This window comes from Mastacembelus armatus, chromosome 1 (assembly GCF_900324485.2).
Source record: "Mastacembelus armatus chromosome 1, fMasArm1.2, whole genome shotgun sequence".
In the NCBI taxonomy this organism is placed as follows: Eukaryota; Metazoa; Chordata; class Actinopteri; order Synbranchiformes; family Mastacembelidae; genus Mastacembelus; species Mastacembelus armatus.
In genome coordinates this window covers 23,633,676-23,649,214 of record NC_046633.1, presented here as the reverse complement: position 1 = coordinate 23,649,214, position 15,539 = coordinate 23,633,676, and the positions used below count along the sequence as shown (strand labels likewise).

General features: G+C 40.9%; 1 protein-coding gene across 1 annotated transcript in view; it reads right to left on the bottom strand.

The window, feature by feature from the left end:
• The window catches only part of usp43a (ubiquitin specific peptidase 43a), a 112,191-nt gene that overhangs the window by 11,778 nt on the left and 84,874 nt on the right, over window positions 1-15,539 (bottom strand). Inside the window, exons 13-14 of the mRNA XM_026303761.2 lie at window positions 14,007-14,256; window positions 13,273-13,431 (exon numbers count right to left, since the gene is read on the bottom strand). Of these exons, the coding sequence (XP_026159546.1) occupies window positions 13,273-13,431; window positions 14,007-14,256 (409 nt within the window). The remainder of the gene's footprint in view (window positions 1-13,272; window positions 13,432-14,006; window positions 14,257-15,539) is intronic.

Here is a 15,539-nt window from a genome sequence, read left to right as displayed (position 1 = left end):
CTGTCATAACAGATAGTAATCCCCTTACATATGTCTTAACTACTGCTAAAATGGATGCTATGAGTTATAGATGGCTAGCTGCTCTGTCTACTTTCAACTTTAAGCTCCAATACCGAGCAGGCAAACTCAACTCAGATGCTGACGGTCTTTCGAGGCGACCACATGGCGAGTTACTCAATGACGCGGTGTCCCAAAAAGAGTGCGACCGCATACAGCAGTTCACCCAGACTCACCTGTCACCGCTAGAAAGTAGTTTAAGTCCCGAGGTAGTGTCTGCCATATGTGATAAGCACCTTGTCAATAGCTCCTACGATGACACCATCCCATTAGTAGCCATGTCTGTAACTGTCATTCCAGATGGTTTTGTCAATGAAAATGAGTGTGGTGGTCTCCCAATCATCCCTCATATGTCCCCAGAGCAGCTTAAAAATGAACAGCGATCTGACACCTGTCTGCGAGAAGTCATAGCCCAAATCGAAACTGGAGGAAAAGTTCCACCTACAGTAAGAGCAGAGCTTCCTGATATCAACCTGTTGTTGAGAGAGCTCAGTCGCCTTGAAATCCACAATAGCGTTCTGTACAGAACACGCCAAGAGGGTGGGAATGTCACTTACCAGCTCGAATTGCCTGAACAGCTTCGTGATACAGTGTTTCGGAGTATTCACAGTGATATGGGCCACTTAGGTATTGAGCGCACTATAGACCTTGCCAGGAGCAGATTTTATTGGCCTCGCATGGCGGTGGACATTGAAACTAAGATCAGAACATGCAGCCGCTGTGTCAGAAGAAAGTCTCCCCCAGAAAAAGCTGCTCCACTGGTTAATATAAAGTCCACCAGGCCCCTCGAACTAGTGTGCATGGATTTTCTGTCCATTGAGCCCGATCGAAGCAATACAAAGGATGTGCTCGTCCTAACCGATCACTTCACAAAATATGCAGTAGCCATCCCCACTGCTAATCAACGAGCTCAGACCGTAGCAAAAGCCATCTGGGATAATTTCATAGTGCACTATGGAGTCCCAGAACGGTTACATAGTGACCAAGGACCCGACTTCGAGTCCCACCTCATAAAAGAATTATGTAATATTATGGGCATCCACAAAACACGCACCACACCTTATCATCCCAGGGGAAATCCAGTGGAACGCTTCAATCGAACTCTACTGAGCATGCTTGGAACCTTGGAGGATAAAGACAAATCACAGTGGCGCAATTTTGTTAAGCCCTTAGTCCATGCGTACAACTGTACGAGAAATGACACAACTGGATTTGCACCCTATGTATTAATGTTCGGCCGCCAACCAAGATTGCCAGTTGATTTGGCATTTGGTTTGCCTTTCCGAGACAGTGGCTTCAAGTCACATTCACAGTATGTGCAGAAACTCAAGTCTACGCTGGAAGAAAGTTACAAACTAGCAACTGAGAGTGTGAATAAAATGGCCGACAAAAATAAAGCTAGATTTGATATTTGTGTAAAACCTTCGAAACTAGAACCTGGAGACAGAGTTTTGGTTCGTGCAGTGCGTCTGAGAGGCAAACATAAACTGGCTGATAAGTGGGAGACGGACATTCATGTTGTAGTGAAGAAAGCTGGTGATCTACCAGTATACACTATAAAACCTGAAAACAAAGATGGTCCAGTGCGAACTGTCCATCGTGACCTTCTACTCCCATGCGGTTTCCTTGCACCCACCAAGGAGGAGCCCGAATTGCCAAAACATGGCCGCAGGCCACAAACACGTCACTCTTCTGAACAAAATGATGACCATCACCTTTCTGAACCAGAAAGCGAAAATGTCTATTGGTTCAAAGAGACACCCCCACAAGAGCCAACTATTGTCACCAAAGTTTATGAGATCCCAAAATCACAAACTCACCGTCACACGCAAAGCCCAGCTGAAATTCACCTACCCGTAGTCAATCCTGCTGGAAACAACCTACTTGGAAATGACGACTTACCTGGAGAGGAACCTGTAGCCCCTGCTGGAGTGGACATACAATCCTCAATGGATGAGGTACGGTCGACAGATGCAGATGGTTCATGCAGTGAACCCAACTCACCTGATGTACCAGGAGGACGTCAGGGGGCTGTCCTTTTGGAAGGAAATCAACCTGAGGATGACCTTATGAACCAGAAACACGATGGAAATCCGCTGAATCTTGAGGAGGAGGCAACTAACACTATAAGGCGCTCAGCAAGAGCTAAAGTCCAACCAGACAGACTCCGATACACTCACCTGGGAAATCCTCTGGTATCCATTGCCCAGTCGTTGTTCCATGGGCTAAGCCTAGCTTTTACCAATGCCTTATCAGAGTCTAATGATGAATTCATGCAGGAAGGGTCTAGCCCTCCTGTTATTTCTGTGCAACCGACCCCATGCAAAGGGACTTGCATGATTCTAAGGGGGGAAAGTGTAACCCAGTGATAAAAAGAAATAGATAAAAACTAGTAAACACAAGTTCATTAGAACATTAGTATTAGTAAATAGTGTTAAAATATGGTAAAAACCTGTGAAGTAGCTGCATTGTGTTTTAGCAACATTATGAGCAACCAATGATGTTATTTAGTGTGTGATCTCATATTAACCAATAAGGTTAATTGTCCCGCCCTTGAGCCGGAACATCCGGTTTTGCGTGCCTTACGTGGTGTCAGACATTTACGAGCTTCATGCGGTCGAGACACACCGAGCCGGAGAATTTAGTGGACGGAAAAATTGAGCTGAAGGAAGGCTGTGAGCCAACCGAAGCTTGGAACCTACACCATTGTCTGTCTAGAACGTATTTGCCTTGCACTGGTCAGGTTTTTTTTTGTGTGTTTGGATCCAAATTGAAACTACGCGGCACAGCGAAGGATGGACATCTCTCCAGTACTGGATGGCGAGCCCAGCCCAAGGACAAGAACACAGTGGTAGCTAATGACTAACCAGGTTACCGGACATTGGACTGAGAATACTTAACTGACTCTATCAAAAAGAAAAACAACAAAGGGACTGAATTTAGTAATTTTTTTATTTTTTTTTGTTTACATGCGCGCTAACTCATGAGTGTTATTTTTGTTGAATGTTGGAATTTTATGTCAATTGAAATGACAACAGTAAAAGTCACAGTTATCCCCTCTGTGTGTTGACTGTTCCATTGCAGTTGCTCACCTTTCGGCTCCCACGAACCTAGATAAATCTGATTGGGCCCACAATCATTTCCTGGTATTGGGTTTATTGGGAAAAATAATTAGAAACACCATAGCACCCAGTTAAAGAGCGTAACAGACATTGAGTACACGCTGTCAAAAGCGGTTACACTTCCTATACCTGCAATAAATGAATCTTCTACTACAGTAGCTCTTGAATCATCTGTAAGACCTCAGTTATGTTTAGACTGCTTCTCTCCCATAGATCTCTCTGAATTTACATCAGTAGTTGCTTCATCGAAATCATCAACATGTCTCTTAGACCCCATCCCGACTAGACTGCTTAAAGGCACCCTGCCATTAATGAACTCATCTTTATTGGACTTGGTAAATTTATCTCTAGTATCAGGCTACGTACCACAGGCCTTTAAGACTGCAGTAATCAAACCTTTACTAAAAAAGCCTAGTCTTGATCCAGGAGTCTTGGCTAATTATAGACCAATATCCAACCTGCCATTTATTTGTAAAATCCTAGAAAAAGCTGTTGCTAAGCAGCTATCAGACCACTTACACAGAAATGAACTATTTGAAGATTTTCAATCAGGATTTAGAGCACATCATAGTACAGAAACAGCACTGTTGAAAGTTACCAACGATCTTCTCTTAGCCTCAGATAATGGACTTGTTTCAATACTTGTCCTCCTAGACCTTAGTGCAGCATTCGACACCATTGACCACAACATCTTATTATAGAGACTGGAGCATGTGATTGGTATCAGAGGAACAGCGTTAAAGTGGTTCCAATCCTATTTATCGGACAGATTCCAGGTTGTTCATGTCCATGATGAACCTTTCACACGAACAAAACTTAGTTATGGAGTTCCACAAGGCTCCGTGCTAGGACCGATTCTGTTCACCCTGTACATGCTTCCTTTAGGATATGTCATTAGGAAGCACTCTATTAATTACCACTGCTATGCAGATGACACTCAGTTATATCTATCTATTAAACCTGTTAACACAAACCAGTTAACCAGACTTCAAGCCTGTCTAACTGACATAAAGGCCTGGATGACTTTTTACTTTTAAACTCGGAGAAAACAGAAGTCATTATATTTGGGCCAAAAAATCTCAGAAATAACTTTTCTCAAATTATAGCTACTTTAGATGGCATAACCCTGGCCTCTAGCACTACTGTAAAAAACCTTGGAGTTATTTTTGACCATGACATGTCCTTTAACTCACACATAAAACAAATCTCTAGAACTGCATTCTTTCACCTGCGCAACATTTCCAAAATTAGGAACATCCTGTCTCAAAATGATGCAGAAAAACTAGTCCATGCATTTGTTACCTCAAGGCTAGATTACTGTAACTCATTACTATCTGGATGTCCCAATATCTCCATAAAAAGCCTCCAATTAATCCAGAATGCTGCAGCCAGAGTCCTGACAGGAACTAGCAAGAGAGATCATATTTCTCCTATATTGGCTTCTCTTCATTGGCTCCCTCAAAAATATAGAACAGAATTTAAAATCCTTCTTCTCACATATAAATCCCTTCATAATCAAGCTCCTTCATACCTTAAAGACCTCATAGTACCATATTATCCCAATAGACCACTTCGCTCTCAGAGTGCAGGTCTACTTGTGGTTCCCAGAGTTTCCAAAAGCAGAATGGGAGGCAGAGCCTTTAGTTATCAAGCTCCTCTCCTATGGAACCAGCTCCCTGCCTGGGTTAAGGAAGCAGACACTCTCTATACTTTTAAGGCTAGACTTAAAACCTTCATCTTTGACAAAGCATATGGTTAGGGCTGGCTTCAGGCAACCCTGAACCATCCCTTAGTTATGCTGCTATAGGCCTAGACTGCCCGAGGACCATCAGTGGACTGAGCTCCCCTACCCCTCCCCTCCCTTCCCTTCCCCCCCTTTCCCTTCCCCTCCCCTCTCTTCTCTCCTCCCCCCTAACATGTATATTCCACCATTGAATGTTACTAACCTTGTGCTCTCTCTCTCCCCTAGTTTGTGCTCTCTCCCTCTCTCTCTGTTCTCTCTGTACCTTCTGCAGGTGTCCCTGGTCCTGGAGCTGTATATCGCTGATGTGCAGTTACTGGTCCCACCAACCTGCAGTGTCTATTTGTTGTTCTTTTCTCTCTGCTCTATCCACTCACCCCAACCGGTCGAGGCAGATGGCCTAAACTGAGCCCGGTTCTGCTGGAGGTTTTTTCTTCCGTTAAAGGGAGTTTTTCCTCTCCACTGTCGCGAAGTGCTTGCTCATAAGGGAATTGTTGGGTTTTTAGTTTTAGTTTTTGTAAAGTGCCTTGAGATGATTTGTATTGTGATTTGGCGCTATACAAATAAAATTGAATTGATTTGAATTGAATTGATGACTTGGACAATCCCCCACATCCACAGAGAGGGGTAAGGTCTGAAAGCACATCAGAAGACAGAAAGCTAAGAGGAAAGTTAACAGGGCCTCAGACTCTGATTGTGGGAGACTCTGCTATAAAAGATGTGAGACGGATGTGCAGTAAGTTGTACAAAGAGAGTCTTCACAACTATAACCAAAAATTAAAAAATGCAAGGCAATCATTTTTCTCAGAGGTTATCAATAGAAACAGCAATAATGCCCGCACATTGTTTTCTGTTGTAGACAGACTCACAAACCCAGCACCCTCTCTTCCTTCTGAACGGCCGTCCAAAATGTCATGCAATGATTTTGCAGCTTTTTTCACAGTATATATCAATGATAAGACAAACTATATCTAGCTGCAGTCCAAGGAACATGACAATATCTCCTGTGCCTCCTTGTTCTCCAGTGAATCTAGAACATTTTGATCTCCTTGATCACAGAGCTCTGGCAGAAACGCTTCTACAATTAAAATCTACATCATGCTGCCTTGATATTTTACAAACAGATTTTTTTAAAATGTTTTTAACGGCTTAGCTCCAGATGTATTGCAGATTGTCAATAGTTATCTTCAGTCAGGGCTGTTTCCCCAGGCCTTAAGAACTGCTGTTATAAAACCTCTTCTTAAAAAGCCTAATCTAGATGCTTCAGCAGTAAGTAACTACAGGCCAATATCAAATCTTCCATTTTTGGGAAAAATAATTGAAAAAGTATTTTCTCAACAAATTCGCAGATTTATGGTGCAAAACAATCTTTTTAATGCACTTCAGTCTGGATTTTGCACACACCACAGCACTGAGACTGCACTTATTAAAATTTTAAATGATTTACATTTGAATAATGATGAATCCAAAACCTCTGTTTTAGTACTACTGGATCTCAGTGCTGCATTTGACACAGTTTATCATGATGTGCTGCTTGATAGACTAGAAACGTGGGTGGGAGTTGCTGGCACAGTGTTAAATTGGTTAAAATCTTACTTACAAGATAGAGACTATTTTGTCAAACTTGGTAATTTCGAGTCTGAGCGAACAAAAATTAAATGTGGGGTTCCTCAAGGCTCCATTCTTGGTCCTCTCTTATTCAATATCTACATGCTGCCCCTTGCTCAGATTATGGAATACTACAACATTGACTACCATGCCTATGCAGATGACACCCAACTTTATATATCAGTATCATCTCATGATTATAGTCCTCTAATTTCATTATGTGAGTGAATGGAGAAGAATGGATGTGCCAGAATTTTTTCCAGCTCAATACAGACAAGACAGAAGTGATTGTTTTTGGCCCCAAAAATGAAAGGTCAAAGGTCATTGCCCAGCTTGACTCCATGTCATTGAAAGTTACAAATCAAGCCAGAAACCTTGGTGTAATCATTGACTCAGACCTGAATTTTAACAACCACATAAAATCCATCACTAAATCTTCCTATTACCACCTGAGAAACATTGCTAGAATAAAAAGGTTTTCTGTCTAAACAAGATGCAGAAAAACTTGTTCATGCATTTATCTTCATTAGGTTAGATTATTGTAATGGCTTGTTTACAGGTCTTAGCAAAAAGTCAATCAGGCAGCTGCAGCTAATCCAGAATGCTGCTGCCAGAGTCCTTACAAACACCAAGAAACTGGACCATATCACACCAGTTCTCAGATCACTACACTGGCTTCCCGTTAGTCAAAGGATAGATTTCAAAATCTTATTGCTAGTTTATAAAGCACTAAATGGTTGTGGACCTAAATATATTCAAGATGTATTGGAAACCTCTATGAGGTTTCCAGACCTCTCAGGTGATCTGGGACAGGTCTACTGTGTGTTCCCAGAACCAGAAGCAAACAAAGTGATGCAGCATTCAGTTACTATGCTCCTCACTTGTGGAGCAAACTTCCTGAACACCTGAGGTCTACTCAAACTGTCAGCTCATTCAAATCAGGACTGAAAACTCAGTTGTTTACTGCTGCCTTCAAATAATTGTTCATCCTTATTTTCTTAATGTGCTTATACATCTTATTTTAATTTACTATTTTATTTAAATTTATTTTATTTTAAATGTCTTTGTTTTTAAATGCTCTTTTCCATGCTTTTAATGTAACTATATGCCTTGTAAAGCACTTTGAATTGCGTAGTGTATGAATGGTGCTATACAAATAAATTTGCCTTGACTTACAATACAGTGCATGAAATTACTGGGGTAAAATGCTGTTTTCCACCATGTACCCAATAACTGCCCCTCTCACTACCTTGAACAGCAAAATTGTGCTATAATGCCAGAATGAGGCCAGTGGTTATGGCAGGCTCTCCATGTGCAGCTCAAATCGTGATGCTGGCGGTTGCAGTCTGACCTGTGTTGCAGACCTCCCCCCTTTTCTCTGCCTCTGTCTCCCCTTTTTCTGTCTGCAGCTGCACAAACTACAGGTGGGTAGGGGCAAAAAAAAAACAAAACAACAACCCACCCTTCCCCAAAGGAAAAGGCTAAACACTAACAATATGCCTTATCCCACTGAGAGCTTTTTGTGTTAGAATGTGTGAACATGTAGAAAGAGAGACATGGGTCCTTGCTTTGTGTTCTGAGTCAGGCTTACTATCATGACAACATCTTTTTCCCTGCATCATTAAATGTGAAAAATAAATGCTTTTGGTTTTATTATTTGTACCTTTATAACCTGTAATAGATGGATGTTTACCATCATTGTTCCAGTCCCTTAAATCTATCATCTCTGCCTAGTTTCTCCATCTGAAAGGTGGAAGAGAAGGTTTATCCTGACAGGAAAAACTCCTCTTATCGATTGGTCACTAGAACTGATTTAATGGGACTGTAAAAGTAGTCGGTTGCCATGGAAACAAAATGAAGGTGATTGTGTCAAACTACACTTTGGACTTAAATAACAACAAAAACCATATTATTACAGTCACATTTTCCTTATTTGTAATGTTATGGAATATGCATTAGATGAATCATATCTGTAATGACGTTTCAATACGTAATCTTGGTTCACAGCATCTGCAGCATTCACAAGGTGATTATTGATGTGACTGATTAAAGCACTTGAGGCTGTGGTCATTACCTCCCTCATGTCTGTTTTACTCTTTCACTCACACGAGTATCGATGAAGGGTAGGAGAGTAGAAAATAATGCAAAGCTATGAGTTTTTGTATTATACCTCTTTGCTTGTGACTCCAAACTGCCTGTAGGTGTCATGACCAGCAACTTTACTTCCTGTTATGCTTTTGTTCTGAAGGATCATACAGGATCTGGTTTTGTGCCCTGATTATATGATTGTTTTCACCTGTGTTCTGTTTTCGACTCATGGTTTATATACCTCTCCATAGCCATAGACAAGTTGCTGGATTGTCTGACACCACTGCTCAAAATTACTCTGTGTATCCAGATCAAAGAATTCATGCCCACTCTATTCTGTTCAGGAAGACCACGTTGTTTCAAGTAAGCCAATGTTTGAGTTTCCATGTTGCTAAGTAGAGGGATAACTTTGTGTTGGATTATGTAAAAGAAGAAGTATCCACCCACTGAGTCTATAGGAGTTGGACTTGGCCAAGGCTAACACATTCCGTCAGATGTTGCTCTGCGGGCCAAGTTCTGGATCCAATCCACCATCTGCCTATGCCCCCTCGTAGGTACCGGGTGTGGGCTTAGGCAGAAACCACCATCCTCCATAGCACCTCTGGTTTTGTCTCCATCTCCTGGTCAGCTAACATTCTACGTTTCACCCTGCTCTTTGTCGTTACCCAGTGTTAAGTTTCCATAGTTTCCATGTCGGTCTGGTGAGTCCCAATTAGGACACCGAGATCTTCACGTCAAGCCACGTTACCCCGTGTTAGGTTTCCATAGTTTCCATGAAGGTCTGGTGAGTCCCAGTTAGGAGATCCAGATCCCCACGTCAAGCCACGTTACCCAGTGTTAAGTTTCATAGTTTCCATGTAGGTCTGGTGAGTCCCAATTAGGAGACCCAAATCCCCACGTCAAGCCACGTTACCCCGTGTTAGGTTTCCATAGTTTCCATGAAGGTCTGGTGAGTCCCAGTTAGGAGATCCAGATCCCCACGTCAAACCACCTTACCCAGTGTTAAGTTTCATAGTTTCCATGTAGGTCTGCTGAGTCCCAATTAGGAGACCCAAATCCCCACGTCAAGCCACGTTACCCAGTGTTAAGTTTCATAGTTACCATGTAGGTCTGCTGAGTCCCAATTAGGAGACCCAGATCCCCATGCGAAGTCATATAACCTTGTTTTTGAGTTTTCCCTTGTTCCCATGTGATTTCATGTAGATCTGGTGAGTCCCTCAAGAAAGCAATAAACATCTTAAAACTGAGTTTTGGTGTTGGCATCTAATTGGTCCTCATTGCCTGGAATTGCGGACAGTAGGTGTGAATGTGAGTGTGTTTGTTTCTATTTGTTAGCCCTGTGATGGATTAGTGATAGACTACGGTGTATCCTGCCTCTTGTCCAGTGTCAGCTGGGATTGGCTCCAGCCCCCCACAACCCTGACTATTAAGTTCCCAAAATACTCTTGCTTTCTCCTGAGGTAACGAGTGTCCTGTGCTTTTATTTTGGTGAATTTCTGGTCCGTGTCCTAGGTCCTAGCTCTTTTTCAGTCATTATCCTAGTCCTGTTAGGCTCTGCTGGCTCATTATAAAAACTTCATGTCACTTGTCCTTGGCAGACCGTCTCTCGTCATACCCCTGAGATTTTCAGCCACCAGAACACTTTTGTATCCCTAAATATGGGTCTGCTAGTGTTTGATCAAATCTACTGCTCTTTCCCTGTCGGTTTTGCTGACAATAAGTTTGTTTCAGCTATTAATCTTTCAAACAGGCACCAGAGCATGTTTGTCCCAGCTTCTAACCTCCTGTCTTCCCCAGCTAGTTACTCTGCTCGCTGACTGTCTCCTGGTATTATAGCCAGCCTGTCTCAGCTCTGAACTCCTGCGCACAGCTCACCTCTACATCCAAACCTGTCCATCTCAAACCCAATCTCCAGCTCACTCCTGCCCTTGAACCTTTCCACCTCTGCCACTAGCTCATGGTCAGCAGCGCATCATCATCAGCCTGTCTTTTTGAATGCAAACCTTCAGTTCCAGTTGTCTCCCTACTTCCAACCAGAAATTCAGCTCCATCTGTATGCTTCCCTTCTCCTGAACCAGTCCGTCTGGTCTATCTCTCTCATCCTGCCTGTCTTACACTTGTATCCAGTCCATTCCTGAGACCTGACAGTTTCAGCCTTGGACTTGTTTGCTTTTAAGTGGATCAAAGTGGGTTTGCAGTTCACATGCAAAACAAACACATGCAAAAAAGATGCAACTGGGCACACACAGTGGTTCAATGCAAATTCACATTTTGCCTTTCATAGATATTCTGACATTTACTATGTCCATATTAATGTGCCCTCCTTTGAGCAGCACTGGCAAAAGGTTTTAAGTTCATGTCCATGTGACAACTGTACCTGACTTGCCCCATTGTACTATAAATAGCCTTATCAGTGGTAGTTGGCATGTTATTCATTTCACTTAGTTAAAAAAAATATATTCACAGCACTTGTAGGACATTATTGTATTAAAATTTATAAAACTGAACAATTGGTTTGACTGTATCAGCCTTTCCTGTTGAAACAGCAGTTATACAGTTGTACTTCAAGATCAGATATTAGTTAGTAAGGTGGGCAAACATGACATTACTATCACGTTTCTGATTTACTGTTGAGCAAAATGTTTCTCTCACACTAATAGCTCTAATGCATCCTCTGTTCTTGCTGTCGTCGTCCTGTCGTCCTGCCCATAACGTAGCTGAGTAAATTCTGAAAGCATCCATTTTTATTAATGCTTCAGTTGTATGCCAGACCAGAGGCTCCCCCCCCCCCTGCAACCCACTGACAAGAGTTTCATTTTAACATTTTGTATCTAATGTATTTTAAATTCGTCTTTCATGCTGACGCTGACAAGGCTATGTCCAGGTGTTTTTTTTTTTTTTTAACATTTTATGTGAAGAGAGTTTTCTGCACTGACAGACATTTGGGTATTGAAGCACAGCTTGGAATTAAGCATCACTGATGTTATGAAGAAATCAGGGCTTTCATTTATACACCTTGCTTGTTGCAATTATTGCATAAATAAAACAGCCACTGTGTTAGCACATTCTGCACACTTACAGCAGACTTTGATTTTTAAAGAGGTAGATCTAATAATGAGGCTTCTGAATTGAATTTGTCACAGTTTCCTACAGTTGCCTTTCAGTCTTTAGCCATTTTCATTTTTAGAGTGGTGTCAAAGGCCTATCAATTCTGCTTTTTAATTTCTGCATTAAGCTAGTACTATTCTGTATTGAAGCCAAAAATCTTTGTCAGCAATGATTTAAAGTGTGGAGAAGAGCTCCATCTACCCTGTGCAGTTACCATAAGAGACATTAAGTTTTATTTTGAGAAGTACAATATTGACCAAAGAACAGTATGCTGATCTAAAAGCAAGAATAGTTATAAACCGCCCCTTAGAATCTCATTTGAGCTTTTACAGCTAAATCCTAAAACCTAACGATTTTATCACCTGGTGTATAATTTATTTTATACATTATAACGATTAAGAGAGTGAGTCATTTTATGGGCCAGTCTTTAGACTTTATACAAACATGTTGTGACTGCATTTCTGTCTATGGAAAGTGCCAGTGTCATTGCAACTCACAAAGGAGGAAAAGTGAGTGAGTCGGTGAATTTAAGGAAAGGCACAGTTCAAAACAAGCCATGTGTTCATGCCATGTGCTCCCTCTATAATACAGTATAAAAGCTGGTCAAGTAAACATTAATGCATTTTATCATTGAGGAGGAAAAAGAAAGAAAAACACTGACGCAGTTTTTGGTGCTTGCTTATTATTTTGTGCTGTTTTGTTACTTAGTTGTATTGCACTGATGAAAGTTTTGGTTATGTTTTAATCTTAACTGGGAAACATAATACACCTAATGTTAAATTTCACGATTACATGACAACTGGAAACAGACTAAATAATCTGATGAATAAAAATGAATGCTGTGATAAAATCTGACAGGTTTGAATGAGTTGGTGGAGGAACTGATGGACTGTGTGTGCATTAATTTGTTTCTGCAATAATTAAGATAAGCCTATATTAAATGATGTCAAAGAGCAATAATATTTATGCAAAACAGTGTGCCTAATCATGGCCATACTTAGGGTTAGGTTTATTACATGCAGTCACTCTTCAATTCCATTCATTATGGTTTAATGAACTCTGTAGTCTAGATGTGAATAACAGATGCTGAAAGCAGTTATTGTCTGAGATGATGGATTGGAGAAAAGCTCATTTCTCTTTAAAACATGTTTCTCTGGCTCCTCTGCCCTTGCATATTTTCCTTGCATTTTGCAGGTGTGGTACTACGATACAAGAAAAATACACAAGTAAAGGAAACATGAATTCAATTATTGTGGTTGTTTTGACTTTTGTACTATTAAAACCTGCCTTGCTCACCTGAATTGTCATTCTGATTCCTGTGTGGTTTGACATCTCTTATGAATAAAACATACAGAGTCAACAGAAGTAGAAGCACATAGTTCTTTGAAAAAGAAAGCAACACACACTATATCTAAATTTCTCCTTAATGCTAATGCGCATGTATTAATTCAATATTTAACACTTTTGTTCCTCTAATATAAAACTACAAGGTCATTAATTCATCATGTAATTTATGCATTTGTGTTTTCTATGAGTTTGATAGCATACCTCTGACAGAGCTACTGGCAGACCAAGGAGGAATGGTGTTGCGTCTCTGGTAGAAAAGGATGTAGGCCCCTCTGGTACATACGTCTTCCTCTGGCACCAGGTCTACGCTGCTGTCATCATAGCTATACCACTGGCCATCCACTGAGTTCCTACAGTAAGCTGGATTTACAAATGAATGTATGAGGAAGGGGCTGTATGAGGAAGGAAGGGGCACTTCAATATGTGCACATTAATGCTCAATGCTCAAATCAAGATTTGAATAAAAATTAATGTGGTCGATATTTTACCTTTTTATTATGATCAAATCCCTAATAGAGCAAAACCAAAAATTATTTATGTGTTGTATATGTCAATGGACTCTAATGCTAAAAGATACATAATGCTCTGGTGAAGTTCACAAACAAACACTCATTGCAATGAAGGAATATGGTCCAAATACAAAGGTATCTCATGCTTAGAATTGGTTTTGGGGCATAAAAAATAGCACATCACATTTTGATTATTCAAAAATCCTTTTTAGGAAGATGAATTCATACTGTAAGTAGCTTTCACTGCTATATAGCCTATTTAGTATTGTCAAATACTGATCCATTTTCTGTCAACAAATCAAATAATCAAATAAATGTTTTGGCACATGTTCATTAATATAACAGTGCGCTAAAGAAAACCCTGACTGGCCAGACACGGTTATCAAGTAGCAAATATACTGCATATTATACCACTCAGTTGTATACCTGTGTAATGTCCTCCGTGCATTCCTCCATGATGGTTACACACAGCATAAAGGTCGTAGAGATAGTCGTGGGGGAGGATCATGTCGGCAGGTTGATGGTGTTGCCCTGAGGGCTGCTTCCATGAGGGTGGCCAGGGCCCAACATTCAGGTTCCTCATACTCTGACTCCTCTTCACTACATGGGGAGCCATGTCCAATCCAGTCAGGGGAAAACGCACCAACGTTGACAACTTGTTCCTCCGCTCACCTACCTGTTTCAAAATTTAGTATGCACAGTATTTGTTCAAGTGGATCACTTATTTTTATGTGGAAATCTATGAGGATTAGAATTTCCATTCACAACAGAATTGATAAACAGCTATCAAATAAAAATTGCTACAAGTACAACTGAAACAAAATAAACCATCATATAAACGACAGCGTCACGTCAAATTTTCGTTACCTATTGAAGGCATATGGAAAACCGGTCCTTGGCACAGTCTTTGACAGTGTGATTGGCTGAATTCTAATGCAAAAGCTGTGAAAAATCTAATTGGTCTGGGGAGGGGAACCGTGGCCTGAGGTGAGAGTTTTAGTGCCTTATGGTCATGACTCATGCCCCCTGCATGTGAGATTGGCACCCCTCTGCAGAGGCACACGGTTGCCAATCAAACAGTGGATGAAGGTGTAACTGGATTTAATCTTGGCTGCAAAAATGACTTTTGGTAGATGGAACACCATCTTACTGGGTGGCAAAGAAGTGTAAATGGTGCTCCTTTAACAAAGTTGAGATACTTTTACTGAAAGTGCCAGCTGTACCACAAACTGTACAGTACAACTGTACACAAACTGATAGAAACTGTACAGTGTCACTGCAAACACAAAACATTTTAGAGGTTTCAAACTTGTACTGGTATTGTCTCACAATATTAAGCTCACCACCAGTCAAAATTAATGATTCAGACTGAAATATTTTATGAACTGTCAGTCTGTCATGAAATTTTGCACTGATATTCATGACCCACAGACAATGTCTGAACTTTTCCTATTGTGCCACCATGAGCTTCATTACAAGCAGCTGTGGCACAAAAATCATTGTAGTAATATTCAAATCGAATCCAAATTTATTCATACAATGTAGAGGTGAACACAAAATGCTTCACTAGTAAAAGAGTAAAATAGCAAATAAATACAAAACAATTCAGTCAAAGTTACAGTCAAATCAATGGTGTCATTGCCAACATGGCCAAACATTATCCATTCAGGTTTGTCACAGAATGTCACAGAAACAGGCAAATACATTTTCTGGTGTCTGTAGAAGACGTTTAGCTTAATGTCATCTAAGCAGTTATTTATAAGATCCAAAATCCAAAGGTTCAGTATATTACATGGCTCCTTAATTAGGCGAGAGGAAAGGAGATCTAATGAACAATCTGCAGATTTTAAACCCGAGCCCAAACCCGATGCTGCAAAGAAACTGGTTCAAAGTGGTCAAGATGAGTAACATTGTTTAACCAAGCAAAGCAGTCTGTATCTGAGCCAGAACAAGGTAGTC